This window comes from Orbicella faveolata, unplaced genomic scaffold, assembly GCF_042242905.1.
Source record: "Orbicella faveolata isolate gen_17 unplaced genomic scaffold, um_ofav_v1 contig_46, whole genome shotgun sequence".
NCBI classification, from domain to species: domain Eukaryota; kingdom Metazoa; phylum Cnidaria; class Anthozoa; order Scleractinia; family Merulinidae; genus Orbicella; species Orbicella faveolata.
In genome coordinates this window covers 23,163,808-23,191,779 of record NW_028301576.1, presented here as the reverse complement: position 1 = coordinate 23,191,779, position 27,972 = coordinate 23,163,808, and the positions used below count along the sequence as shown (strand labels likewise).

Here is a 27,972-nt window from a genome sequence, read left to right as displayed (position 1 = left end):
CTTATGTTCTCAACATTCTAGATTTATCTGGAATCACAACAAGACCATTTTCGACTGGACCTTCGACGACTCAAAGAAACAAAAATACCGTTGAAAAGCGAATAAACTCTTCAAAGTTAACCACAAAATTCTACAATGAGGATTTCGTTGCGTTTAAAGGCTATTGACGACGATTCGAATGTAATCAAGTTAATTTTCAAGAAATTTCAAAAAAAACATTTATTCGGAATAGAAAGAAAAAATATTGTAAAAAGAACTTGCGCGATGAATAATTACAGATTTGCTTCCGATTATCTGTTTATAGACGTACAAAGCTGTTTTACACATGTCTGTTCAAACTATTAAACTCGTCTTTCTCTTTTCAGTTAAGTTGCCGGTGTCTTGGAAAGAAATTTCACTGGGGAGGATTCTTATTATATAGGTTAGTGTAAAGTTTCCGTGAACATTTATTTTTTCTGCTGTTAACGTTTTTACCTTTCTAGTTAGAGGACTGCCGCTCTTTTCTCGTTTATGAGCGATGTTTTATCAGTCCAATGTTCCAAGAACATAATTGCTCCGTAACTGCGCATAAAGAAAAGGTATGAATCCAGAGAATCCTCTATGGAAAGCGATCAAGTCAACGGTCCAACGAAATCGTTTTGCATGAAACGCGGAAGACTGGAAAACTTAAAATAATATGACTATATTGACAAAAACTGTGACTTTCAGTTGGCCCTGGATTAAAGAATTGCTCGAGGTGGAAGGTGTTTTCATATACACGCCGAAATCCGTGCTACGCAGCTTTGCCGCTCACAGATTTATCTACCATACTTGAGAGCATTCATATCATTTCAGTTCATATCATTGGAGTTGTTCCACTGAGTTAAGGATGCAACGCTGGCTTTATACAGCACCAATCTTGATTGCAATATTATTGTGCAAACCGCAAGGTAAGTCATTTGTGGACAGTACCACCAAAATAATACGTAAGGTTGATTAACGTTGCAGTTGTATGGGCAAAACCTCAAGATAGTGGACTATAGAAACCCTTTGAAATTATCCGTGCAAACAAATTGGCGCACACTAAGTCCTGCTGCAAGGCTAATGGCATCTTGACCAAGATTTTTGATTTATTTTTGCATAAACGCACGTGTGCGAAAGATATAAAACAATTAAAATACATTGGAATCCCGATTTTTTGAACCTCCAGGGGAAACGAAAATTGGTTCGAAATATCGGAATTTGGGGGTAAAATTATAGTGTTCGACTGATGAGAGGGAACGACTTTTCGTTCGAGTTATCGGGAGGTTCGGAAAAAAAAATGGGGGTTCGAGAAATCGGAATTCCACTGTATCATCTGTATCATAAATCGACAGAAAAATTTCAGATATAAGGTAACCATGAATTACAGCTAGTCTGTTTTAAAAGACCTATATCTGATTTACTGTTCATGATGAGTACTGCATTCTGCGCACGCTTTCCATTGTCAAAAATAACTCTCAAGAAATTAAGATAAAATTGCGTTCGACTCGTTCCATAAGTTCCCATTTCGATAGCAAAATACCGTGCTTAAATGGTTGTATTTGTGCAATAATCTAATATTGAGGTATCTTCCTGTATAGATGTGTTTTCAAAAACATGCAACTTTGTCGTTAATGGATCTTCTGGCGAGTCCATCAGTTCCAAATTTGAATCATCTGAAGACTGTGAAACGTCCATATGGGTCATCACGGCACCACTGAACCACAGCGTCAGGTTGCAATTTGAGACATTTCAGTTATCTGATATGCGATTGTATGGATTGGTTTGGATACATTCATACATGCAAATCTATGATGGACGAAACACAACTGACACCTCATTAGGGGTTTTTACCGGAGCAAGGCGACCTTTTACCATACAGTCAAGTGGCCGGTTTATGTTGGTGAGACTACAATTATGGTGGAGGAGGTACCTTAGCAACTTAAAGGGTGTTTACACATTTAACACAACTAAAGGTAAGCTTGCTACATACAGGTACAACTCACCGGAACAATTTAAAATCAATATGAGAAATGTTGCTCGTTCTGTTTTCTTTCTTAGTTTGTTCCGCAGGAATCAAGTCTTGTGAATATAAAATTGATGACAAACGTTATTATTCAGGGAGCCATTACAGTTAGAACTGTTATCACTCAGTCTGTATGCGCAGTCACAGACGTAAAACGTATAAGTGTGGACATTAAAAGTTCCTTATCTATACGTACAGGGTTTACTGAAAGTTTGCTAGCTTGGATCAACGACTTCTAAAAGAAATATAGGTAATAGAAAACAATTGAAATCAAACACTTCGGTAAATTATTTTTTTAAGCTGTATCAAGGTTTGTTTATTTACAGTGCGATCACAAGTCAACCTTGTTTCTCTGAAATGAGCCAGTGAAGTTGGAGAAAATCAGAAAATGTCAGAAAACTACCAGATTAAGATGGTCACTTTTTATTGGAAATTTTTAATCCTATGAGATGTTTAAGACTTTTTCAACCTTGTTAGCTACACGGTTTCGGCTTTTTGAGGGATTACAATCCAAACAGTACCTCTTAGTGTGGCCATAAAGAGAGCTTCGTGGTCTCGATCAAAAAGTATCGGGAAGTGCAGCGGAATGTTTTGATTAAAAATGTAAGCCCAGTATCAAAGATCTCCGCTCGGCGGGGTTATCGTCTTGTTACTCGTTCTTATGACAGTTCTTGCTGCTTAAACTGGAAACTAAACAATCAAAAAATACTAATTTTCCTAAGAGGTCCACAGCTTTTCGCAACTTTGTTAACCGGTTTTAAATTATTCTTTGATCTGGAATCTTCACCATCCTCGGTTCGTTTTCAAACGAAGATTGGCGTGCTTTGGATTCTGTATCCAAATCACGTGTGCGAGTCAATCAAGTCGGCTGATAAAACGCTGACGCCATCAGTGTGCTCAATTGTTCTGACCACACACAGGTCACCGGAAAGAGTTAATAAATAATGAGGAGAATGAAATTTTATGACGGTTCGTGTGTTTAATTTAAATAACGAGATTTCATGGAAACTGAGTCGTTGAAGAGCAAGACTTTGCACTCCCGAAACATTTTCAATTGAAATTCTCTACATCTTCCGAATATTCAAATTGTCGTATAAACATACTCTTTATTGCCAGGGGCCTCGGTAAATCTGCCATTGGTGCCGAGTTCCTATATCCTTTGCCCACCCCGATAAGGGTTGATTTTGTCATCAACTAGTCATTAACGATGGTTTTGAATCTCGTGCTCGGAAATTAGCTAGACGTCGGTTCTTTCAAACCTTTTTAATACAGTCGACTCCCGATAACTCGAACCCTCGCTAACTAGAACCTCGCGCTAACTCGAACCAAAATCGGTTTCCCCTGGATTTCCGTCATACATTTACTGTAACTTACCCTGGGTAACAAGAACCCTCTATAACTCGAGCCTTCCGCTAAGTCGAGGCAATTTTCGTTTCCCTTCAAGTCATTTTCTATATAATTTCAGCCTCGATAACTCGGACCATGAGCATGAACTTTGCATCAGTAGCCAGTACCAGTACCAGTAGCTTTGTACCAGTAAAGAGCACCAGTACCAGTAGCTTTGTACTAGTAGCCCGACATTGTTCTCTTTAAAAAACCTGTACAGTTCACATTTCCTGGGCTTCTCCCTGCTGATTTCCTTCGAGTTATTTTTAACATTACGTTACGTTCCGTTTTATACAGTAATTTAGAGGCGAATTGTTTTATTTTCATTTGACTTCCCTATTCTGTAATTAAATTTTGATTAAAATGTATGCTGCATGAATAGAAAAACATTAAACACTGTTTTTTCCTTATTTCTGGTCATTTGTTCTCAACTTACGATAACTCGAACTCCCGATAACTCGAACTTTTCTCAATTTCCCTCAGAGCTACAGACGATTGAAATAACCGTAAAAAGAAAGTTACGCGGCGCTATTGCCTACCCAAAATTCAAACCCAAAGTTTATTATGATTTCGATATGCTCTTTTCATTTATGGCATTCTTTAAGTTATAGTCCATAATCTATTTTTTTAAATCAAAATTTCTGTCACGTGCTCCAAGCTACCAAGGGCCTATTGTGTTTGTTGTTGTTGTTGTTTATACAATACTGTTGCTTATGCAGATAAACCGAAAATATTGATCACACACCCAGTTGTGCGGGCAGCACCACGTCACTTTGTTTGGTGTTCTGCCGAAGGTTACCCACCAATCAACATATCCATCTTTAAGAACTCCACGTCATTGGCTAAAGGAACTGGTTTGGTAATGACTCGCTTAAATGAAACTGGAAACTACTCATGTGTGGCCAATAATGAAGTTGGTAACGACACCAAAGACTTACCGGTTACTATTGTAGGTAAGGTATATTTTCCTGTAGGAGTTACAATGAAATTCTTTGGTTTTGGTCAGCCTTTAAATCTTTTTTTTTTCCCTTCGTAAAATAAAAAGGATGAGAATGACTAAGAGTTTGCCCATAGAGAACCCCACAGGGGCTGGGATGATACAGCTCAAATCAATTCTCGCAAACTTGACAAAACTGTTGGGCTTGCTGAGTAAATGATTATTGTGAAAATGACAGGTCAAAATTAGCCTGCAGTGCAGGCGTTATTATGGAACTGACCGTTCGATAGACCAGGTTTTCGATGCCGCTATTTCACATTGTAATTAGATGCTTGATTAGTAGAGAGTTGGGACAGAGTGCGCAGGGTGGGTAGAGAGGTGTGTGGGGCAGTTGGAATAAGGAATTTTTCCTTCCCCTCCCCTCTCGCCCATTTGTTCACCTCACGCCTACTTCATGGGTATATTTTCCTTTGCCCAACCCTCCACAGTTACCAAATCCATGATGGTGGCCTAATACGAAAATGCGGAAAATGAAGTGGAAATAGCAAAAAACCACAGCATTTATATCACTTTGACACGATTTCGTGCTATTTCATTCTTGGATTTTGGTGCCCCCTCAAAATTTCAGATTTTTTTGTCATCTGTACTGCCGCTTCGACGTGCGTTTTAAACAAAAGAATATCCGCTGATGTCCTGCCTTTATCTTCAGAGATATAGACAAGCGCGAAAGCTACTCAGATGACGTTCAACATCCACGGAGAGCCATCACTGCTGCTATAAACATACAGATTCGTTTGAAAACCCACAACAACGCGCTGGGCCATCTTTGAAGATATAATGTTGAGCCGCTGTTTTTAAGTCAAAGACTTGGTTCTTTTTTGGTTCATCTGGAACACGATCAGCCACAATAAAAACGAGAATGTTAAGAACGGTTTTAATCATTTTTGTTTGGGCCTTGGTGGTGGTGGTAGTGGTATTGGGGGGGGGGGGGGGAGGGGTAGGTGTTACGGAGAGAAAATTGAGAGGCTTAAATCCGAGAACTGAAAGGCTTATGGACGAGTGGGATCTAGTGTGATTTAAATGCTCTTTGTAGGTGTTCCGAAGATCCCTTTATGTACGACACTCTACAATATATTATCTTCTTAAGATAATCTTTGGAATCTTTCGTGTTAGTGATCCATTGTTCAGTGTTGTTAGCATCCTATCTGGATGAATGTTAGCTTGCGTACGCGTAGCAGGCGTTTCCAAAAAAGCACGAGAAGGGAACAAAGCTGCGAGCAAATACGAAAAATAAGAAGCCGGGGGGAGGGGGTGACCCCCTCCCCCATCTCGCTCACTCTCTCTCCACTTCTCCCCATGCTTTGCTTATCCCAGGCGCTATCCTTCGCTCGCCCGCTTCAGAAAGAAAGGTCGGAACTCGAAGTGGCAGAGTTTGTGTTATCCACAGCTCTGTTGTGTTGCAGACGAAGGTTAAAATGGAAATTCAGGTGCTGATCAGAATGAGTCGTTTTCCGGTAAATAGACAATCGTCTATTCATCTTGGTTCACATGTTCACATGTTTAGTTCTTTTCTACCTCCGAAGCGGAACTGAATGTGTGGATCAGTGACATTGAGGTGATAGGAAAAGAGTTCAATGGGTATTCATGATTTTCCTTTTTTCCCAAGTCGTCAATACATCGATACAAATTTCTTTTTTTAGTAATAAATAAGAATGTACATTTTTTATACCCAGTTCGGATATCCTTATTTTTCTACCGACTTTAGGCTACAAATATTCTTAGATTACAAATTCGGAGTATATACGGAATGCATTTCAGTTTCACAGGTGTCACCAGCTTGATAGAATCTTGTATCTACTACTAGTTTTTTTGTTCGTTAGCTAGTTTTGTTTGACCAGTGGCAAAAGAAAATTCATCTGAAAACGTTATTTTATTGCATTATATTTCCATCAACACCCAAAACGAAAATGCTCTTGACTAAATCTCAGCCGTGGGTATATTCTCAGCATTCCCAGAGGGGGGGGGGGGGGGAGGGGGAGAATACTCCCTTATATGGGTCAAATAGGTATGTGCGACCCCAAAGGGTATGGTTTTTCAGCTGTTTTGGTCATAAATAGGGTATTGATTTTAGCTGATTTTGTCCATTTTGGTCATAAATAGGGTATGGTTTTTGCACTCTAGCCCTGATATGGGTATGTTTTTAAGAAAAAGCCACTTTTTCATCATTATCGAAAAGAAAATCAACAAAAGCCCTTCACAAATTATGTTTAGGGTAATTTAATATTGGTCTGAACTAGGGAACTAATTATAAAGCAGGTCTGAAACAGGGTTTTGATCTAAGGGTCAGGTCATAAATAGGGTTTCGAATTTTTGGTCAGTTCATAAATAGGGTAGGGAATATCACAGATTTTGGTCATAAATAGGGTCAGGGTTTTGGAAAGCGGGCCGCACACCCCTACCCAATTTTTCTGGGAGTACCCCCTCCCTTCTCCCCCCCGCGCCGGGGTCAGCATTCGCCAATTTCAGTCTCAATGTTTTTATAAAAATGATTAACCACGTAGCTAGAGGGGTGCGGGCGGTATCCAACGCTCAGCTCTGTCTGTTCCATATAACGATTGGCGACTATATACTACATATATGGGTGAAATTGAGGACCTCATTGAGGCTCTTTGTAGACTCTCTATACATGCAGCTGTACCACACAGCGTTAAACATTCCTAAATTCTACGATCATCCCAAGATCCCCAAGAAAGACTCTCCGCTACGACCAATAGCCTCGAGCATTGGTAGCGTGATGTACAATACTGCCATGTTCTTTGACAAGATATAAAGACTTCTTGTTGGTCTCAAAGGTCACATTATCAACAGTGAAGATTTTGTCAAAACAACGCGGGACTTGAAGTTCCTCCTGGAAGGAAATTCGAGTCATACGATATTTCGGCGTTGTTTACGAGATGCTATGCCAGTTGTCAGAGCTAAGCTGGAAGATGACCGAAGTCTATCGGAGAGGTGTCCCCTGGATGTACCACAATTATCCACCTTACTTGAGAAGTGTCTTCTAAGTACCTATTTTACATACGAGAATGAATTTTATAAGCAGAAACAAGGAGTGGACTACACTTTCACATGGCGTTTTTGTTGCAGAAATAATAAACCAGACAGCTAATTAAATATGCATAAATAACTGTCCAAATGTCATTTTTTAGGGGCTCCCAGCCCTAACTTAGAGGGACTAAAATATTTTGACCTTCCATATTGTCATAATCATTCATTCACCAAACCTAACATTTTTGTTTTGGCATGGACACGCTTTTGATTCCTTCATTTACATCCAGATTGCAGAAATCTGTGTGTAAGCCATGGTAAGAAAGAGAACGGCCAAGTTGATAACAAAGTTGAGTGCAGGACGTCAAATTCATCAATTGACATCTTTAAGTGTCTTCCAACGACGACAACAAACCTGTAAGTGTACTCTCTTAGTAGATTATCGCTCTGTATATCGGCCATGATGTTGTTGACCAACTTGACTTAAGGACGTTCATGCGAAATTTACCAGTCGATAGACTTTTTTTAAATTTTTACTGCAGTCAGATAATGAGTCACTTGTGTCAAAAATGCCCCTCCCACCCCCCCCCCCCAAAAAAAAAGATTGGGGGTCACGGACTTCACTTCAGAGATAAGACGTGTGGAAAACTACCCTGATTTTGAACAATTGACGCACGTAATTCAGCATGGTCTGCAGGGGTCTATAGTTGAAAATGTTGAAGGTGAGTAAACGGAACCAAGCAATCTTAATCATATTTTATAGAAGTGGGCCCGCTGCGTACATAATTCCAAATGCTGCCAACGTTTTCACAATACTTCACCATTCAAGAGGCATTTAAAACCGCCGCACAAGTAAACGAAGGGCTAAAAAGAACGGAATTCGATGGTGCATTTTGCAAAAAATTCAAACTGCTAATCGGTAGATTTTCTTAATTTTTTCACTAACTGTAGAAAATAATCCATCAAAAGAAAAATAGGAGTAACCCAACGTCCAAGATCGTTAAATCCAGGCAAAGCTATAGCAATGGCCATCTGCCCTGCTTAGCGTGCGCTCGAAGCATGACTTGGCGTGAGAATTTGCGTGCGCAGTAAGGATGCGTAGAAACAATTAGCGCGAGCGTCCTTAAATATAGCTTTCTTGAAATTTTCTTTCGACCTATTAGAAGACAGATAGAAGACATATTAGATTTCTCTCCAAGATTAAATAGATTGGCTGCGGCCGCACTAACCTGGTTAAAATGTCCAAATAGCTTAATTTGGTTAGAGGTTGGTTATGATGAAATAACGGGGTTATATTTTATGAGCGGCCGCGCTGAAATGGGTTATGAAATCAACAAACTGGCAGACTTCGAGGACCATTGCACGTTCTTATTTTCTCGATTTTTTTTCTCTTCTTTTGTTTCGTTTACCTACACTTACCGTTAAGGCAGTTCTTCTTCCTTCTCAAATTTCCAAGGGTGAGATCTTTCAAACAAGATGTTGACTTTTTGCGTAGACGTCAAAATGTTCTCCATCGCCGTCAAATGAATCGTCCTCGAATCAGTGGTTTCATCTAATTCAGGAAATCACCAGAAATCCTACTATGCGTAACTTTTATATAGAGCACTTCCGAACGAGCATTGAGGCCTTTCAAGCGCTTTTCCGTATTCTTTCACCATTTATCATGAAAAAGAAACATTCTATTCCTAGCAGCGGTACCAATAGAGAAGCTTGTGGCAATTGGCTTGTGGTTTCTATCGCTCCACATCTGTTACGTTCGGGTGTTAGGAATTGTACTGCAGTAACATTGTTCACGAATTCCTGGGAGCAATGTTTCACGTCAGAGAAGATTACATCTCAGTTGCGATTCAACGGAAGGGCATAAGAAAACGTAATAAGCAAATTTGAATTAAAATATGGCCTACTTCAAGTTGCAAAATGTCAAACTCAAAACAGTTGTGTTGTAAATCTCCTGGATGTAAGCAACTTCAGCTCCTTTTTTCACTCCGACTGAGAGCCCTTATTTAATTATAAATATAAGGTCCACCCTTAAATTATTACGGGTGTTATTGATGGTCATGTGGCACATTACACTTCTAATATCGTGTTTGTCTTTATGAATTAGCAATATAAATGGGACCATGATAACTTATATACCTAAAGAAGCCTTTCGACACATGGTGGCGATTAAAAGCCTGTAAGTACCTAATAACAATAAGTGTCTGAGAACAGGCTCCTTTCTGGGAATCCTGGGTGAAATAGAAAATCGAACGACTCGAGCTTGGTTAAAAGAACACTCTATTGAGAAACCTGTTCAAATGTGACCTTTGTCATCACGTGCTATTTTTATTACATTTTTTTGCCTATTATCGAAGACACACAATACTTACTTTTTCTACCTAAGGTTTAGTCAATTGCTTACAAATAAAATCAGGGGAATTTCTTTTTTTTGTACAATAGAAACGCTTTAATTAGATCCTCAAGTTAGAACGAACAAGAGAAGAGTAGGCTAAAGCGAAAGCTGCTTTTTCCCCTACTTTTCTATGTACTGTTTTTGAGTTTACTATTTTTTTTTTATCTTTTCACTTTATTCTTTTTATTTTCCTTGTCGTGCAAGGGTAGAGCGATCCGATGAATGCTTTGTTTCGAAAACAAGATAACTTTTATAACTTGCATGTTCATTCATTATCTGAGTGAGCTTTTTCTCTGATGTTTAGAGTTGCATAACAACCACTTTGTAATTTATTAGTCTTAAACTGTAAGTTACCGGTAGCAGATTACTACCCCCCCCCTTCCCACACTACCAGCCCAAGGAGTGGTTCAACAACAGCATAATCGTCATTCTATCATAGCCATACTTGATTGTAAATAATTTTCTTTACTGTCCCTAGTAATATCAGTGAAAATGAAATAGAAGTGCTACCAGAAGACGTATTTTCAGATTTGTTCAGTTTGCAAGACTTGTAAGTTTGTAGCTCATCGAAATTCGATCAATGTAACCTGAGTATCTGGCCTTTCTTAGCAAGAGGATAGGGGTAGGGGGAAATTGCAGAGAAAGGCCTGACACAAACGTATTAATTGGCTTCTGTCAAACATCCAAAATCTGGATGTTACGCTGATTGGGTAATACACAATGCAACATAACGTCACACTACCGGAAGTGAAAGTATTTCGATTTGTGGTAAATTCTTTTCTGTCGCGATATTCATCAGGCTTGATATTTCATCGTCGAGCTTAGAGTATTGGTCAGAAAACAGAGCTCTCTTTGTTGAAGGTCTTCGCTGACCCCCTTCAGCTTCATTTTCACAAGTGCCTTTTTTTTTGCCGCTTCGCCTTTGGAGTCACTCCTGTTGGGGATCGCTGGCCTCGAACAGGAATTGAACCTCTAGGACCAGCTCTCGAAGGAGTTCGTGGAGCGCTTTCCTTCGCCTGGTCAAGTGCCCTACCACCCGCAAATGCCTCTCGTAACTCCTTGAACATTCTGTAGCAATTCACTATTTTCCTAGCGCATTTTTTGCGAACAGACCTTTTGCCGTCTTCACTATCTTGAATGACAACAATTCTCAACTCGAGAAATAATTCCACAAGAATGACAGGTTTTTCACACAAAACATTTGAAAACTCTTTGTTCGAAGTTTCAGGGAAAAAAAAGCGTTACTGTGGTGACACACTTACCATACTCTGTGTGAAAATTTTCGAGGCAAATTGTGCAAATATTCTCGGAAACCATTTCAAACATGGACGAAACTGTATTATTTGCTCAAATTCTCGCCGTTGTGATCTGTGATGCATGCAATTAAACATGACAGCCTGAAACGATTTTGATTGATTAATTGCTGGTTTTCCGTGTCACGCAGCTCAAAATAGATCAAAATAAAAATCAAAACCGGTCAATGGACAAAGTCCAGAATCTGGGAAATGAAAGAAGGTAAATATGCAAAGACTCTCGCCAAAATTCTGGTCACAGCAATTTTTCTTACGCGAGATATGCGGAGAAATTTTTTACCCAAACTTATAGAGATTTGTAAGGAGACGCCATGCTGGTGCCCATCCGTATGGGCACCAACATGCCGGCTAGAAACCAACAGAAACATCTGTCACTGAGTTTTGCTACAAACGCGTGAATTTATCCCTCGACGAACTCTAAAACATTGAAATAATACTTTCTCTAAGACATGAACTGTTCAGATAGCCAAGTTCCCCGAAATAAGTCACTTTTTTAACCATCGTGACAGCTCTCCAGGCCGTCATGTAAATGCCGCGTACCGCAAAAGCTTAGAAATTCAAGCGTAGAGTATCACAAAACCAAGAACCCATTTGGAGCGAAATTTTGTACGAAAATTAGTTTTCAGCAGCTCTTATACATCATTGAAGTAAAATCTCAGGAAGATCAATAGTTTCGTAGTTCGAATTTTAGTGACGTCATCTGAAAACCAGCTATACGCACACTGACGCTTGTCACGGTATGAGGAGGTGGAAGACTACAATAAAGACCCTTGTGTCAGGCTTTTCTTTGCCGTGTATTTCCTCCTTTTACCCCGCAAGTATGAAAAGCCTAATACTCAGGCTACGATCAATGTTATAAGACGCTTAAAAAATAGTAGAAACATAATTTCATTTTTTTTCAATAAATGGGTACATTTTTGTTAATTGCCTAAATGAATTATTAGCCCAGATTTACCTACAAGTCAAAGACACGGACTTAACGAAACAACAGCTTTAATATATCCCATAAGTACACAAAAAGGGTCCACCAGAATAAAGTAATCTCTACCTCTAAGGCACTGACAGTCAGTTCTGTATATTAAGTGTCCTTCATACGTTGTAGAGTGACTGCGAAATTATAAAGATTTCGAATTTTCAGTTTTGTATCACTATTTTCAACGTCGCCTCCATGATTTCCAAGCTTTTTTGTACCGTCCCATATATATATAGAATAAGATATATACCCTTGAAAAGCAAACCTGGAAATCTTGTGAAAGACGATTCAAGCACGTCAGAACATTGGATACCTAGTTAGTTTCCGAAGAAGGGTCCCCCGATAGTGAACTTAACAATAATTGTTATGGTTGCTGCTCCCTAGCTGATGTTTTCTTCCTTGTTGTTTTGCAGATACTTAAAGGGAAATCATATTCAGAATTTGACAGCAAATATTTTTTCTGCTTTGGCGAGCTTGCAATACTTGTAAGTATACCCATTTACGTTCTGTACATACTAAATAACACATTGAACTTAAAATGCTAACATAGCAGTCAGGGATGGATATTAGCAATATACATTTAAATTTGTGTCTGACACTGACCTATAGAAACGTTGCAAACAACTCGTATAGTGACTTTGAAAGACGTTTTGAACGAACGACTTCGGCATTCGTTGCTTTTCAAAAGCCACCTCAAATTACCTGCTATCTAGCGGTTCACAATTTTACGCGTGGTACGCCAGAAATATAGCGAGTGACTGCTGCGCAACATATCAGATCACGCTAGTGATTTAGAAATACTCGGAATTTCAATATGATGTCGCAGGCCGCATTGCGGTCTCTATTAGAATACCAGGCGGTCTTGAGAGAAAAATAGGAGACTTTTCCCCGAGGCCTATAAGCGTTTTTTTACAAACGAGCTACAAGCGGTTATGACGCAATTGTGACGTTTAAATGTACATTACCACATGAAACACTGAACTTCAGTAACGACGTAAAAATGTTACTAAACATGCGGGGCCGGGGGCGGGTAGCTGGAGGATAATGTCTTGGCTGAAAGAGATAATGTGGGGCAACTGGGAGTGTTTACATGTATATCCGCAACGTTATACGAGACCATTTTGCGTCACTACAACAGTTTTAACATCTCCCGATTATATAGAAGTTTTTAATGTCTTTCATAAAAATATATATTTACGTGTCTATTTTTCCTTCTTTGTTTGCAGGGATCTGTCTCAGAATGCCATTCGTCGTCTTCCTCCAAGGATATTCACCGGACTATCTCAATTACGTCTCTTGTACGTTTATCTTTATTTTTCTCTTAACAAATATGATAAAAAGTCACTCTTTCCTGCTGTAAATATAGTGTTGAATTGATAATAAAGAACGACAAGGCTTTTATGAATAAAGAATACAATATTAACAGATTAACACCTCGACAAAAACACTGTTAAGGTACAATGAGTTAGTTGTCTTGCTACGAAAGATAAACCCACTTATTTGTTGTTGTTGTATTTTTTTAAAATCCTTCATATTATTTGCATTGCTTTAAATGTAAACAGGATAAAAAAAAAACCTAAATAAGCCAAAATAATTATGTAAGTAAGCACAATAGATAAACAACATTCTACCTAATTTCAGGAAGCTGGATGACAACGAAATTAAAAAACTACCCGAGGGTTTGTTTTCCAATCTTTCAAAGTTGAGGATACTGTAAACATTTGACCCCCAAGGACGTTTATACACGTCCTGGGTGGTCGTGCTCTTCGTACCACTTGTGACGTCATCAATTTAAACGTCACCAGATATTCTTGATAAGCAGATAGTAGAGCTAGGATAGATCTATACGCACAACGGTCGGCTTTGGATATTGACGGCATTGTGACGTAGCAAACTGAAAAACAACGTTATCAGTTTTGGTGCAAAAGTGGTGGTAAAATGGCCCACTTGACTTATAATTGATCACGGTGCGATTTCTAGGCTTTGCCCATAATCAACACCCAACTTTTTACGGCAGCCAGAAAGAATATGCAACGCAAAAGGTCGCGAACGTCAAAGGGCCGAGAAAAAGGAAAGGAAAGGGGCAAGAAAAAAAAAATTCGGAACGGGAAATCACGCCAAATTGAAACTTGCACATTTTTGTGCCTAATCCTCGGGAAATCTTTCTTTTTGATAAAAATTAGCTTTTTCAGCAAAACTTTGGCCCATTTAGCGTCATGGCAGCCAAAGACGAGTCTGGGGAATGCATCCATAGAGAGCGTACTTGCGTTTCGAGTCTCCGAAGAGGTCTTGCCATACGTGAGCTTACTTGTAAAGTTATTGCTTTCAATCATTCCCTAAAGGTAAATTAAAGTTTTTCTCCTAAACGTTTTTTGAACGATGGGTGGTAAAGGTGAACGCAAAAAGAAAAAAAGGGAAACGAGCAAGACCAAGGAGCTCGACAAGCGATGAACTCGAGGAAGATGGCCGCCATTATGAAAAGCTTTTAACTCTATACAAGGCACTTGAGCAAAAAGACGCGGAGAAAGGTGTACATATCGCAGGCTTACCAGCCCTCCTTCAAACAGCGAAGGATGAAATAAAGGTTTTGACCGATAAAGTGGCGGCACTCGAAGCCTCCTTGCAGTTTACGCAACAGGGGCAAGATGACATCAAAGACCGCGTGGCCACAAGTGAAAAAGACCAAATCAGGCAGGAGACAGAGTTGACCCGCCAAAACATTTACGGCCGCAGATGGAACCTGCTTCTATTTAGAATCAACGAAACAGAGGGCGAGAATTGACATCACATCGTGAAGGATGTATTGAAGAATAACCTTCAAATCCCAGATCAACGTGTAAACAACATGCCATTGTGCGGAGTTTATCGGCTTGGGAAAAAAACACAACGAACGGCCAAGACCGATTATTGTCCGTTTCACCTGCCGGGCAGACAGGGACCACGTTTGGAGCCAGCTCCGTCTTCTTGCAGAGTCTAACATCAGAATGGGGGAAGACCTGCCTTTTCACGTGCGTGAAATACGGAAAAATATTTTAGTTCCTGCTCTCAGGAAAGCCCAAAAGACCGACCGTGTTAAAGCCTCCATAGTCGCAGATAAGCTTGTAATAAACGGACGTCGGTAGACGTTCAACAAGATTCCTATTAAGTGGAGGCCCGATCAACCACAACCTCAACAGAACGTCATCTACGGCCATAACGCTCTGGTTGTTGATCTGCCCAGTGCGCATGAAACAGGATCCCTTCAAGAAACACCAGAAAACGCCTGAAAAAGTTCTTCCTTTGAGACATTTATATTTCAAACAAGTAAGTTGCTTTCCCTTTTATCATGACATCGACTCGTTAAGATTTCCGGTCCGACTTAGTATAATTTATAATAATAATAATAATAATAATAATAATAATAATAATAATAATAATAATAATGGCATTTCGGGCAGTATATCCACAGGGTGGCTCTTCGCCTGCCCGATGCTAACTAAATTTACAATTGAAAAAAGGTTAAAAGATATCTAAAAAATTTATATCTATATGTAAACGAGATAAAATTGTGTTTTAAGATATGCTAAAATAAATAAATGAATAAATAAATAATTAAAGTTATGCCAAATGTTCTAAAGCTCTCTTAAAAATAATGTTTTTGGTGTCTTTACAAAATTGCATCATAACCGTCGATTTTCAGAGGAGACTCTATAAACTCGCTTCTGTCATACCAGCTTAGCCCAGACTGAAACGCGAGTAAATTATGTTTCCTTCGTGTTTGGATCTTACTAGATCTTTTAATATTTTGTTATTTATATATTTTGCAATTGTTTACTAATCTTGTAACAAATCTTCGTCTCTCAATCTATATTAGAATTTTTAGTTTAGACGTATGCTTTTCAGCTCAGCAATTTCCAGTTTTCTCACGCTTCTAAGAGAAAAAAATCAATATACAACGGGAAATTGCTGTTCATAATAACAACATTACAAAGTTCAAGACTATATATAGATTTCTTTTGTAACTTTTTTATTTTTCGTCTTTTTTGCTTTACTTTTCTTGTCTTCTCTTGTTTTTTACGTCTACTAACCCACAGATTTATGTGAAGTTGTGAAGTAATTAGGTTAACAAAAAAAAAAAAGATATATATTATTAAGTAAGTAGATATTTATTACATGTTGTAAACTGATTGTAAATTAAAATAATAATAATAATAATAATAATAATAATAATAATAATAATAAATGGCAGCCAAGCAACTGATTTAAAGGTTAAATATGGCATTTTTGGGTGAAAAATTGGTAGTCAAAAGGTTGAACGGACAAATATATTATACTATTGAAGTCTCTGTCAGAAATAGGACAGTGGGGCGTCCTATCAACCCCTACCCTCCGTTTGTCTAGCAAAAAGAAAATAATCAAGTTTGCGTGAATAGGTGCCGAATAGCCTGTGCTCAGCGGTTTTTTTCTTCCTGCGAGTTACAGGCTAAGAATTATTGAAAGCGTTATCGGTACGTTTGTTACATTGTTCACAGGCCATGACCGAAAGCTAAAAGCAACAGTGCACAGTGGTATAAGAGTGGGGGACCTTTAAGAGGGAGATGTCAAAATGCAGTAACAACCAAAAAATGTACTGAAATCCACAGGACCGTTCTTTTCCAGCATAATGATAACAACGAAACGCCCAACCCCCTCCCCCTCCACTTCTGTCCCTCCCCTTAACTGTTCAAGAGGGTGATGGGTGAAGGGTGGTCGATGAAATCCTGCTAAGTTTAACTCCAAAAGACACACAAGACTATTTTTTATTGAAAACATAACGTTGGGCTTACTCCCCATGCAAGAGTAGACGGTTACAACCGGTTGGAATAATCATGGCAAAAGAGAATATTTCGTTTAGACAAATGGCCTAGGTTAGATTTTAATAAAAGTTAACATTATTATCCTCTTACATCGTTCGATACTCCAGACATTTCACAAATTTTGCACTCGCAAGGGGGCGGGGGGGGGGGGGGGCAGTTACAGGTCAACCCTATGTTAGAAAAAGATTATATTATGATAGCAACATTACATTTATTATTTTATTGACGAAATAAGGAATCATTTTCGTAGTCTTATCGAATTGTAGAAACGCGGGAGAAAGGGTGGGAGAATCAGTGTTTACACGGCTCTCACAAGTTATCCCAAATTTTCACGAGTGTTTCTATAAAAATAAATAAAAACACGAAAAAAAAAGTTACGTTTATTTATTTTTTTTTTAATAGCTCATGTAAGTCCTTTTGCCTGCGTTGCAGTCGTAAACTGAAAAGGGGTAGGGAGGCAAAAATTAAAACGCGAGGAAGAAGGGGGAAGGAACGCCTGCTATAAGAACCGGGTTTTTCGCATCACGCCCACCGCTTTCGATGTAATTCGATTTCAACAGCTGTCAATTACTGTCAACAGTTTCACCAATCAGAAACTAGCGCAGGCTTATCGGCAAAACTGACTTCCTGCGGGAATTTAGTCACCTGAAAAATCATTTTCCGGAGTGCTATTGCTCAATTATCGAAGTGTGAAAAATGGGAATATCTCAACATAACATAAACATCGAGGTCATTTTAGCGTGGAAATGTCCTCCACTCCCAACAAGAGTTCAAAAATAGGGAATAGAAAGGAGGATTACAATTGCAATAATCTCTACAGGTTCTGTGGCATCGAGTCTGGGCAAAAGCGGAGAGCGTCTTTCGAAATTTTATTTACAAAATGTCTAGAGACTGTGCTGGCCGACTGTTTTTGTTCTCTCAAAACCCTTGTTAATACATTTTCTGGTCCGCGACTATTGTTGGTTGTTTTTGATGCGATTGTGTAACTGACAATTAATAAGTTACTTAGTGAGTATTAGCCAATAGGAATTTTGCGCTCGCCAGCGAACGTAGAAATGAAAAGAAGGGGGTTCTTATAGCAGGCGTTCCTTCTTTCTCCCAGTCCCCCTCCTCCACCTCTTCAGTTTAACGCCTGCTACGTCCTGCTACGCTACGCAGGCTAAAGTTCTTTGATGTTATCAAGACGTACCAGGAGCCATAATCGGGGACGGAGAGCGTAAGTCTTGGGATCCGCGCGCACCTATGATATGGACAATTTTTCTATTTTTAGAACAAATTGCGCCATCCTGACGTCATATATCCACGCGGATCCACGCACATGTCAGGGGCTCTCGCGTGGATGCTGTCACGTTGCGTGATCAAATGGTGAGAGTTGCGAGATTCTCTTGTGTATTTTTCACCGTGATGGCAGGGAATAAGGCAGGGAACAAGAACCAGGACGCTTATATGTAGTTTTATGCTCTGAGCTAACGGAAAAGGTGAGTTTTTCAGGGTCGAAAACAAGACTTCAATCTCGCGCTCGGAATGAATAATAAGATCTGCTCGCGCTAGTTGTAAGCTCACGCGTAAGTTTTTGCGTTTGTTCTGACTTAAGAATATAGCAAGAAAACGCTCTACTCTGGTATCGAGTTAATTTGTGAGTTTCTCAGACAATGGTTAATCACAACCAAAACCTGTTTTGATGGTTTCTTATTGTTTCTGCTTGTTTGGTGAGTTTGCAAAAGTTTTTGAAAGGAAAGTCTGACGCGTACAATTAGCTCATTTGCATAGTGACAGAGCTGAAAAACGACTGCGCATGCTCATTCGCGCGCGCCGAGAAACTGGGAAAGACAACATAAAACCATAGCAACGTATACGTAAAATGGCGGCATTTTTGAAAAATTTAAGAGCGCTGAGAGTTTTCGCTTGGGCTAAGGAGTAAGTAAAAAGGTTAAGCTTGAAACTTTCCTTTAAGACCGGTCGATATTAGTTCTAAAACATATCTCCTGAACACCACACTTCCATCCTTGAACACTCATCGAAATTTTGCCGCGAAGTCGGAGTTCGTGCCGCGAAAATGTGGCTCGTGTTGCAGATTATGTTAATGAGTTTGATGTTCACGGAAACTTCCGGTGAGCGGACCTGTTGGTACCGCAGAAAAACCAGAAAAGGCGAGGAATGCAAAGGGAAAATGCGGAGGTTCAATACTGCAATAGCAAGGTATGTCGGTGGCACTACGAACAGCTGGGCATGTACTCGACACTGGACCAGAATAAACCGCGAAGCACATGGTTTTTGTGCATGTCCACTTCCTGTGCACTCAACTGATATTTCAGCCAACATACCAGCGAGGTTTTATGAAATGTTTGACCGCATCGGACGTACTACGAGTGGTTACCGTCCTGGTGTGCGATGGTGTTCCAGTTGTAGGAAAAATGCAGACCAATTGTTTAAAGACGAACAAGATTACAGCCCTCCTCGAAAGGTATGGTTACTGGGAGGTTACAATAAGAACGCCCTTTAAAATGAGTGGCAAATATTTCCGAGTTTCTTGTGACATGCAAATGTAAAACCGGTACAAATAAGTTCCTTTTGATGATTTCAGAGAAAAAGTACTGATGTGACATTCCATCACACCTCACCCATGCCAAAACAGGTACTTCTCACAATTTTGTATCATATTTGATGCCAGCTATGTAAAATCAGTTCGAAATAACAAACCTCTTGTTGCATTCCTCCTAGAAGTCACCGGAGGAAATGGATTTGTTGCTCAGAAAGGACACAAAAAAGTGCTGCACCTTGCAAACACAGCTTCATGTAGCAACACAACAGCTCGCAGAGATAAAAGGTGTTTTTACTGTTTTGAAGCTGCTTGAATTAAAATTTAGCATCATAACAAAAACTCTATACTTCTCACAAAAATATTTTAATTTTTGTCATGGTTGATTTTTCTATTACAGAGTCAACAATTGAAAAGAAGTTGGAAGCATTTCAAAAAGCCCTGTACAGACATCAAATAACCACCCCAGACCAGAAAATTTACAATCCAGAGGCAATGAAACTGTTTACAGACAAAAATAGCCCTGGACTCTTTGAGGACATCCTTAACTGTTTAAGTGGAAGAAAAAGCTTGTCCAACAGAAGGAGAGAGATGCAAGAGCAGAGAGTGGCATCCCTACTCCACATAATGGCCTATTTTAGGTAACAAACTTTAAATGAAGTGAGCTACCTGTAAGAAAATTGTTTTTCATTCAGGTTGTTCATAGGGGTTGTAACAATAGAAGCAAATTACTTTTACCTACATGACAGGTCACAAAAAACATCTGCATTGCAAAAGGACAGTGGCTTATACACAGCTAGTTGTGGCATGTCCTTGCAAGGCCTATCTGCTGGTCAGATTTTAGGATACAACACCACGCCTAGGAACATGCAGCAATTAAAAGCAGACCTTGCTAAAGATCATGCCAACTACATATCACAACAGTTGCAGAGAGTAAATGAGGTCAGTCTGCAAATAAATAAGCAATTCTAATCAACAAATGGCTTCATGCACACTACCAAAAAATATCATTGAAAAAAAAGCCATTTTGGCTAATTAATTTAATTTAATTTCGATTACAGCCCTCCTCAAAAGGTATGGTTACTGGGAGGTTACAATAAGAACGCCCTTTAAAATGAGTGGCACGTATTTCCGAGTTTCTTGTGACATGCAAATGTAAAACTGGTACAAATAAGTTCCTTTGTCCAGTCCTTTGTTCCACAGTACCACCATGGTCAGCAGAGTGAATCCAACTTGTGGCTTATTGCAGGGAAAAGTGCAGAATTTCTTCTTGATCTGTTTAAGAGCATTTCACAGAACTGCCACAAATCATACCAGGTAACAATCCTGAAAAAAAAAAAAAGTCATAAAATTAATAAATACAGAAGTCTAAACCATTTATTATACCATCATAAAACAATACGAGAATTTGATGATGCAAGAAAAATTGAAAAACACAGGCTGAAAGCAAGCATTTTCCACATTTCTAAAGTATTGTCAAATTCCTGAGGTGTGTTAAGACAGTTTAAGTAAAATGCGTGGTTTAGGCTTCTTTACATGATTCTTAGATATGTAGGATAAGGATATGCAGACATAGATATAAAATGTACCAAACAATAGAATGAATATTAAAATACACAAACATAATTAATGAATACTGACAACATCTCTGACTTAAAAAATGGAAAATAAAAACAAACAAACAAAATTACTAACATCACGTTTTCCTCATAATAAATGTACATGTACTCCTGACATGCACATAATTTAATTTTTCAACATTTCATTTATTTGACTCAGGTTGAACATCCAGTTGCAAATAATGGAAGACCAAAAGGGAAGCCACTGTACCATCTCCCAACGTTTGAAACCACAGTAGACACCAAGCGTTTTCCACTAAGTTATAATCTCGATGATGTAGAGCCAGGCCAACAACCTCACCCAGATATTTATTGTGATTTTCCAACTTGCACAAGAGAAACAGTTACCATTGTTAGACTGGCCTACTTCCACTGCTTTCACCAAGCTTGCTTGCCTTCAAATCATTGCTGTCCAATCTGTGCTGAACCACTGAAGAAAAAAGTTCAAAAGTTAGCAAACACCTTCAACAATGGGCTTTTGTCGTCTAAAAATGCTAATGAAAGGGAAAATGATGATGATGATGAACTCCATAAAGATGAAAGCAATAATGCACCACTTACAGGCTTGAACATATCCGACGCTGAACTTTTCTACACCTCACCAGAATGGTCTCAAAAGGTTAAAAGCATCCTGGATACTTATGCAACTATCCCTCTTCCATCCCGGGCCAATCATTCATCCAGAAATCAACCTTCAGCTACAAATACCTCGTCTCCCTCTAACAGCTCTTCTCAAGTTCTAACACTCATTATCATCCCTCTGAACCATCATGGCAATGTCACTTTCTGGTCATTCCCAAGCAGTATTTCACAGTCCACAATTCTAGGAAAAAAAGGAAGCAATGCCTGTACTTTTATTGCACTTTTGTTTAGCAAAAGGTTCTTTTCAGAAAATGTTCAAATTCCTCTGCTCAACAGTCCACTGAGCCAGACATGGGTGTACCAGCTAATTGTGCAAGGGATTTTAGTGGGTAAGAGCATCTATGACTCAGTGACGCAAAACATTCCTCAAACATTTGGTGTTTACAAGCTCTACAGTCATCTACGGTATTAAACAATGTAATTGTTGGCACCACTGTAGGACCTGAAATGCCTGTTAGCATTATCCCTGAAGCAAGTCCTGCAGCTAATTTACCTTTTCACTGGAGAACTGCTTTAACACACAGCAAAACATCTATTTTTATTTTAAATTCCAATACTGTTGTCTTCATTCCAACCACACAAGATGTTTTCCTCTTAGACAGCCACTTACATGGGAACAGTGGAGCCCAATACAGCTTTTGAGAATGGCAGTACTCCTTCAAATTACTTTCTTGGTTCAAGCAAGTCAACAATTTTCAGTTCACTCTTGGTACAGTCACTAATGTAAAGTTTCACTAACACCTCACTAAACTTTTCCCAGCTTTTTAGCATTTTTAGTGTATATTTTGCTAGCTTCCTAAATTCCACTATTTAAACTACTTTTTAACCCATTAACTCCCAGAGCTTTTTGTCTAAAAAGCATTTTTTGGACATTTTGGACATTTTCAGGCTGGATATGAGCCAAATTAGCTGCAATCTACTCAAATAGCAGTTGCAACAGGACAGCATGCCTTTCTTTCCACCAGCATTGCGTTTTACAACATTTTGGCCAGGGCATACACAGAAATCAAAGAGAAAGTATGGTTTACATCTGTAAACTTTTCGTTTTTATTTTATTCATTTTTTTCTCCTTTCCTTTTTCACCCTTTCTTATATTTTTGCTGCAGTGATTGACCTTCTACTGGGCTTGCTTCCAGTTCAAGAATTCCCAAGAAAGCATCGTTGAGACAGACAATTCTTACCGTTTGGTTGAGGGAAACTTTGCGCACAGTTTTTCACTCAAAGTTTTGAGCATTTCCTTGCATATTTCAGGCTCCATTGACTAATTTTTATAGTTACTTACTAAATTGACGGGGAGATAAATAAGGAAAGGCATCTGTAGAAATGTGCACCACACTGAATTTGAACTCCGACTACTGTATCCAGAAAGGAAGCCTTTATAGACTCGTTATTAGCGAAATATAAGCTTAAATCCGCAAAGTCAAGGTCAGCCCATGAGAGCAGATATTTTTTTACCTTTCCAAATTCTCTGTTCAATTTCACAAGTAAGAATACTCAGCGTTCCATTAATTTTTCTGTCATATCTCTAGGAATGTTGAGTGGCAGGGTAAATATATAAATATTTCAACATGAAGAAGGGAATCATTTCCTTTACAGTTTGTTCCCGTAAGGTCCAAAAGCATGCAACGAGTGCTCAAGTACAAATGTAAGCCGATGTGCTCAAATGCGAGCTTACGTGGCAGGTTTATCCTTGCGGGTCCGTTACATCTATATATAATTATTTGTAAAGAGCAAACACATTTGAATAGATGTATTGACAACAAGGGAGTTGAAATTTACACTTTTTTAACCTGTAAGTGGTATCCAAAATAAACTTAACAAGCGTAAAGCGGTCACTACTCACCATGGCGCTGCGACCGATGTCTGCTAGAATTTGCTGTGTTTAGACCGTCAATATAGCCAGAAATATGTTCAGGATATCAGGAACATCTGCTTGACTGAAATGACATTGAAAGTTCCATCTTCTCCATTTTTCTCGGATGATATTAGTCCAAAAAATTAACATCGAATGGCGCCAAAACTTTGGATTGATCAAACGATCGAAAATCCCACCACTCGTCGACTCACCCGCCAAAACCCTACGCATGCGCAGTCGTTTTTCAGCTCTGTCTTGCATAGTGCAGCTCGTGCACTTTCAAGGCCGAGTCGGTGTTTTCAATTGTCAACAAATCTTGACAAAGATTTCTTTCGTTATCTTTTGTGCTGAGATGCAACAAATTTCAAGAACGCAAAAAAGGCTAGTAACATCATGAGTGTTTCTTCAACATAAGCATAGCGAAGTTTTACACTGCGAAAATGAAAATAGACAAGGAGGTTTGATAACTCGATTAACAAAATCGAAATCGTTATTCGAAGTTGATTAAAGAAAGCGTCATTGTAACTTTGCTTAATATTTCTGCTTTATTCACATATTTCCAGCTTAGCTTTTAATATGTTCTCAAACATTTATCAATCTTAAACATATTTAAAAACTATAGAGTTATTGTTTGAGTTCGATGTACGCTTTCACACGAAAGTGCGGCGCGGCGGAAGTCCAATTTATCATGTTTACTGACTGTACAAAACACGCATCGGCGGGCGCTCTCATTCATCGACAACAGAGAATTTACTGGACTTTTACACAAATAAAACTGAGCAGTATCTACGGACGTAAAGTTATTGGGCCTGGATGAAACATCAAGCGTTGCTTACAATTCAGGCGAAACTCAAACTAGCAATTATTTTGTTTTCCCTTTCGGTCACGATAGGCTGGCAAATTCCTCGGAAGCGTGTGGTAAGAGGAGCCAGGAAACCATGAAGTCCTGAAGCTCTGCTATATCTAAATACATCCAGCTAGTTTTTTGCTGTGTAATGGAAAAGCTGTTAATCTTCAACATATGTGAAATTTAAAGTGGGGTAATGTACAGCTCATGTAAAAGAAGCATCCGTCGGAACACAACTTGGTCAGCGATATATATAAGTTTAAAGCGAAACATATCTAAATTCGATACGGTCTTACTTCACTCAAACTGGAGCAGCTTACGACGAAAGTACTTAATTAAGCAAAATTCCAACAGGCGTAAACGCGTTGCGTTGTGGGCCAAAAACATACAAAATTTCGGGAATTTCGGACGCCATTTCCCCCGCGCGACATCTGCAAAAATCCTCGCAGCATGTACACGCGTGTGCCGCAGGCGATGGTGCAATTTGTTCTAAAAATAGAATTATTGTCTCATATCATGGGGACAACCCCAATACTAGAAATAGCGCGCGCTTACGGTCTTCGTCCCCGATTATGGCTCCTGGACGTACGTCTATTGTGTGTGTGTGTGTTTTTTTTTTACAACAGCCCTCAGTTAACTCTACCGCACTATCTTCAGGGCTAAAAGCATTAAAATTGTTAAAGAATGACCTTGAAGTCAGATCGGATTTATTTGTAAGCCGAAAACACGAAAGAACTTGATGAATAAAATCTCTTTTGTTTTATTGTGTTTAAAAAAACGTATCTGATGTGAGTGCGCTAGGAATTTAGTGGAATTTCCGAATGGAATAATCATCATCATCATCATCATCATCATCGGTCCTTTCGATTCCAAGCCGTGTGGTTTGTCCTTAGTTAAGATTTAGGTCCTGTTGCTCTGCCTCTGCAGTCCTCTTCCAGGTGGATTTGGGACGGCCCCTCTCCATTTTACCCTCTGGTGTCCATCTGAAAACATCTTTAGAAATGTTAGTAGATTCTTTACGGTGCGCGTAAGTGATCCAACGCCACCTTATTCTTACAAGAACAATCCCCATATCCTCTTGCTCTGTCAGTTTGAGGAGCAGATTGTTGGAAACCTTTCTTGACCATAAGATATCCGAGGTTTTACGAAGACAAGAAGGGTGAAAGGTTTCCAACTTCTTCAGGTCATTCTCCAGCATTGTGATTGATATAATAGTACAGAGAGAGTACGCAAGCTTGGTAGATCTTTTTGCCTTTGTTATACATTCCCCTATGGCTTTACCAATCCTCTCTTGAATGTGTAGGTCGGCTCCCTCTCACTGGAAGCTGGTAAATAGGCAAATTTAAGGATGGTTTCAAGGAATTGGCTGTCTAACATTCATGGCCAATGGTGCTGAGAAGTTTACAGACAAGACATGGAAGCTTACATAGCACGAAATAGAAAATTGACTGTTCCGTAAAGCCGCCGAAAAGCTACCTTAAAGCCAGTATTTGCCCTTGTCTCAATGTCTGGGTATTAAGTTTGGCTTTATTTATTGCAAGAAGAAAAAAGAGCGTTATTTGGTGGCTTTTGTCGGTCTGAATTGATAGGAAGGGGTGTTGGTAAAACGTCGACTTCAGGACGGTCTCAGGTCTGGGTTGAGTTTTTTTTTTTTAGTATTTCAAATTTAAATTATTTAAGTTTATTTTTTTTTTGAAAAAAAAAAAAATTAAATTTATACCGTTTGACATTTATAGTTACATATTTTTTCTAACCCAGAAGGTCGTGGTGATGGCAAATTCTCTTTTCCCAGACAACTAAGAACGCTTTGAGCGTGTACATAGTGGATAATCAACTTGACATGGACCTTTGCAGTCGGATTTTCCCGTTACAAAATAAATAAATAATAAATATATAAATAAATAAATAATTAAATAAATAAATGAATCAATGAATGAATGAATGACTTGTTAGCTGTTCACGAACCAGTAAGAGTTACAGTACGTTTAATTTTTTTTTTTGACATTGGTTGCTATTATCAAAAGAATGACTATTTAGCTGATTTTTTATGTTAACGCGTGCATGTATACCCGTGACCATACTAGAAATTTCAGAGAAGGTGAACGTCTAAAAATCTGAGATATTAGTTTGTGAATAATATCTATGATGTATTTGGAATCACTAAAAGTTACTTTATTTATTTATTTATTTTATTTTATTTTATTTTTTTTAACTTAAGAGTAGCGTGCATCAATATTAGGTATTTTGGACACATTAAACTTCACGCTCGGTTTAAACGTTGCATTCTAGATGCGCCAAAACTGATACTTATTTGACCCGACTTGAATAACAAGGTCGGCATTTGAATTAAATGTGGCATTAGTTGTGCCGAATTTAATTGCTGAGTCTGTTTCAATTTCACCCTTATACTATCTGTTGCATTTTCCTCAACGGAAGGCCACGCCCTTCAGGAGTCAGGGAAAATCAAAAAAATTCTCTGTTAGGCAATTATGAACTAAAGCTCTACAGCATGTCAGACGGAACTGGGAATAATAAGAAAACCCTCTCATCCTGGTGTTGCCGAAAATGTTGTTGGTTAGCTTTTTTGTTTTGGTTTATGTATTCTTTATTAAATTTGGAATCTTTTGTTTCTTTTGTTTCAAGTAATTGGCGATCACACCATCCACGACCATCCACAACACCAATAAAGTAAATTTTCATAGTCTGTTTCTTCAGATAAACACGGACCGAATTAAAACAGAGGTTATAGAGAAGTGTAACTCAGTTGTACCTCTCACAGGATGGTCGAGCACACGAGCGAAACAAAAGCGCTGGATATTAAATTAGCGCAAATGTAACGGGGTAGGGGTGGGAAAAAGAGAAAATCATTTAGGTTTTTGCATTTAATTATATGCATGGCATACAGTGAAACCTCCACTATCGGCCACCTCTCTATAACGGCCAGTTGGTTTGGTCTCGGCGGACAGGCCATACATTCCTTTTTCAACCTTTCTACAACAGCCACCTCTCCACAACAGCAACTGCCGATGAAACGCGTCTCAACTTCCAAAAAAACCTCTCTACAACCGTTAGTTAATTAAGACAATCAACGACTGACAAAGAGTGTATACAAGGCCCATTTTTCTAATTGTAAATGTTCACAGATCTTGATCCGTACAGCCCTTCTTTGGTCTCCATCTGTTTAAATTTATTTTCTGTTTCATGGATATATATTATAAAAATGTGTTACGTACTTATATTCTCTTTCTTGAAAAGAAATGTTGTATCCAGATAAAACGGGAGTCATATTACACCGTTACCTTCCCATAACGGCCACTTCTCTACACTTACCTTTTTCCTCTGTCCTCAATATGGCCGTTTTAGAGGGTTTCGACTGTGTCGTTTACAAAAGGGGACAAATAGTAGAGGTTTACGCCATTTCAGGTTTTAAGTTAATAATTAAGAGCCACTTACCTGACAAATAACAAATGGCCCAAAGTTAAACTGACAACTGAAAAATAGATAACATTTTAACTTACAACTTTCATTTACATCCTCCACCTCCCCCTTACGCCCTCCCCCTA

General features: G+C 38.9%; 3 protein-coding genes and 2 long non-coding RNA genes across 5 annotated transcripts in view; 3 read left to right on the top strand and 2 right to left on the bottom strand.

Annotated features, from left to right (window-relative positions):
• Nucleotides 1-369: 369 nt before the first annotated feature.
• Nucleotides 370-13,571, top strand: LOC149098962 (uncharacterized). Its single transcript, XM_089277475.1, has 9 exons — nt 370-421; nt 835-929; nt 1,602-1,976; nt 4,132-4,365; nt 7,685-7,811; nt 9,499-9,570; nt 10,265-10,336; nt 12,486-12,557; nt 13,299-13,571. The coding sequence occupies exons 2-9, from the start codon at nt 869-871 to the stop codon at nt 13,447-13,449; spliced, it is 1,164 nt and encodes a 387-aa protein (XP_089133601.1). The 5' UTR covers nt 370-421; nt 835-868; the 3' UTR covers nt 13,450-13,571.
• A 5,392-nt stretch (nt 13,572-18,963) lies between these two features.
• LOC149098961 (uncharacterized) lies at nt 18,964-20,754 on the top strand. The gene is made up of 5 exons (XM_089277476.1): nt 18,964-19,371; nt 19,492-19,542; nt 19,629-19,734; nt 19,847-20,087; nt 20,196-20,754. The coding sequence occupies exons 1-5, from the start codon at nt 18,964-18,966 to the stop codon at nt 20,416-20,418; spliced, it is 1,029 nt and encodes a 342-aa protein (XP_089133602.1). The 3' UTR covers nt 20,419-20,754.
• LOC149098959 (uncharacterized) lies at nt 19,794-23,811 on the bottom strand. Its single transcript, XR_016203636.1, has 2 exons — nt 23,551-23,811; nt 19,794-20,772 (listed from the first exon to the last, which is right to left on the bottom strand). It is a non-coding gene; the product is annotated as an uncharacterized LOC149098959 (long non-coding RNA).
• On the top strand, nt 21,190-22,260 carry LOC149098960 (uncharacterized; the record flags this gene model as incomplete). Its single annotated transcript, XM_089277929.1, has 1 exon — nt 21,190-22,260. A coding segment is annotated over one exon (930 nt), but the record flags the coding sequence as incomplete, so codon positions are not given.
• Nucleotides 23,812-25,175: 1,364 nt separating the features above from the next.
• Nucleotides 25,176-27,972, bottom strand: part of LOC149098949 (uncharacterized) — a 179,350-nt gene continuing 176,553 nt past the window's right edge. The window contains exon 2 of the long non-coding RNA XR_016203639.1: nt 25,176-25,523. This is a non-coding gene — a long non-coding RNA (uncharacterized LOC149098949). The remainder of the gene's footprint in view (nt 25,524-27,972) is intronic.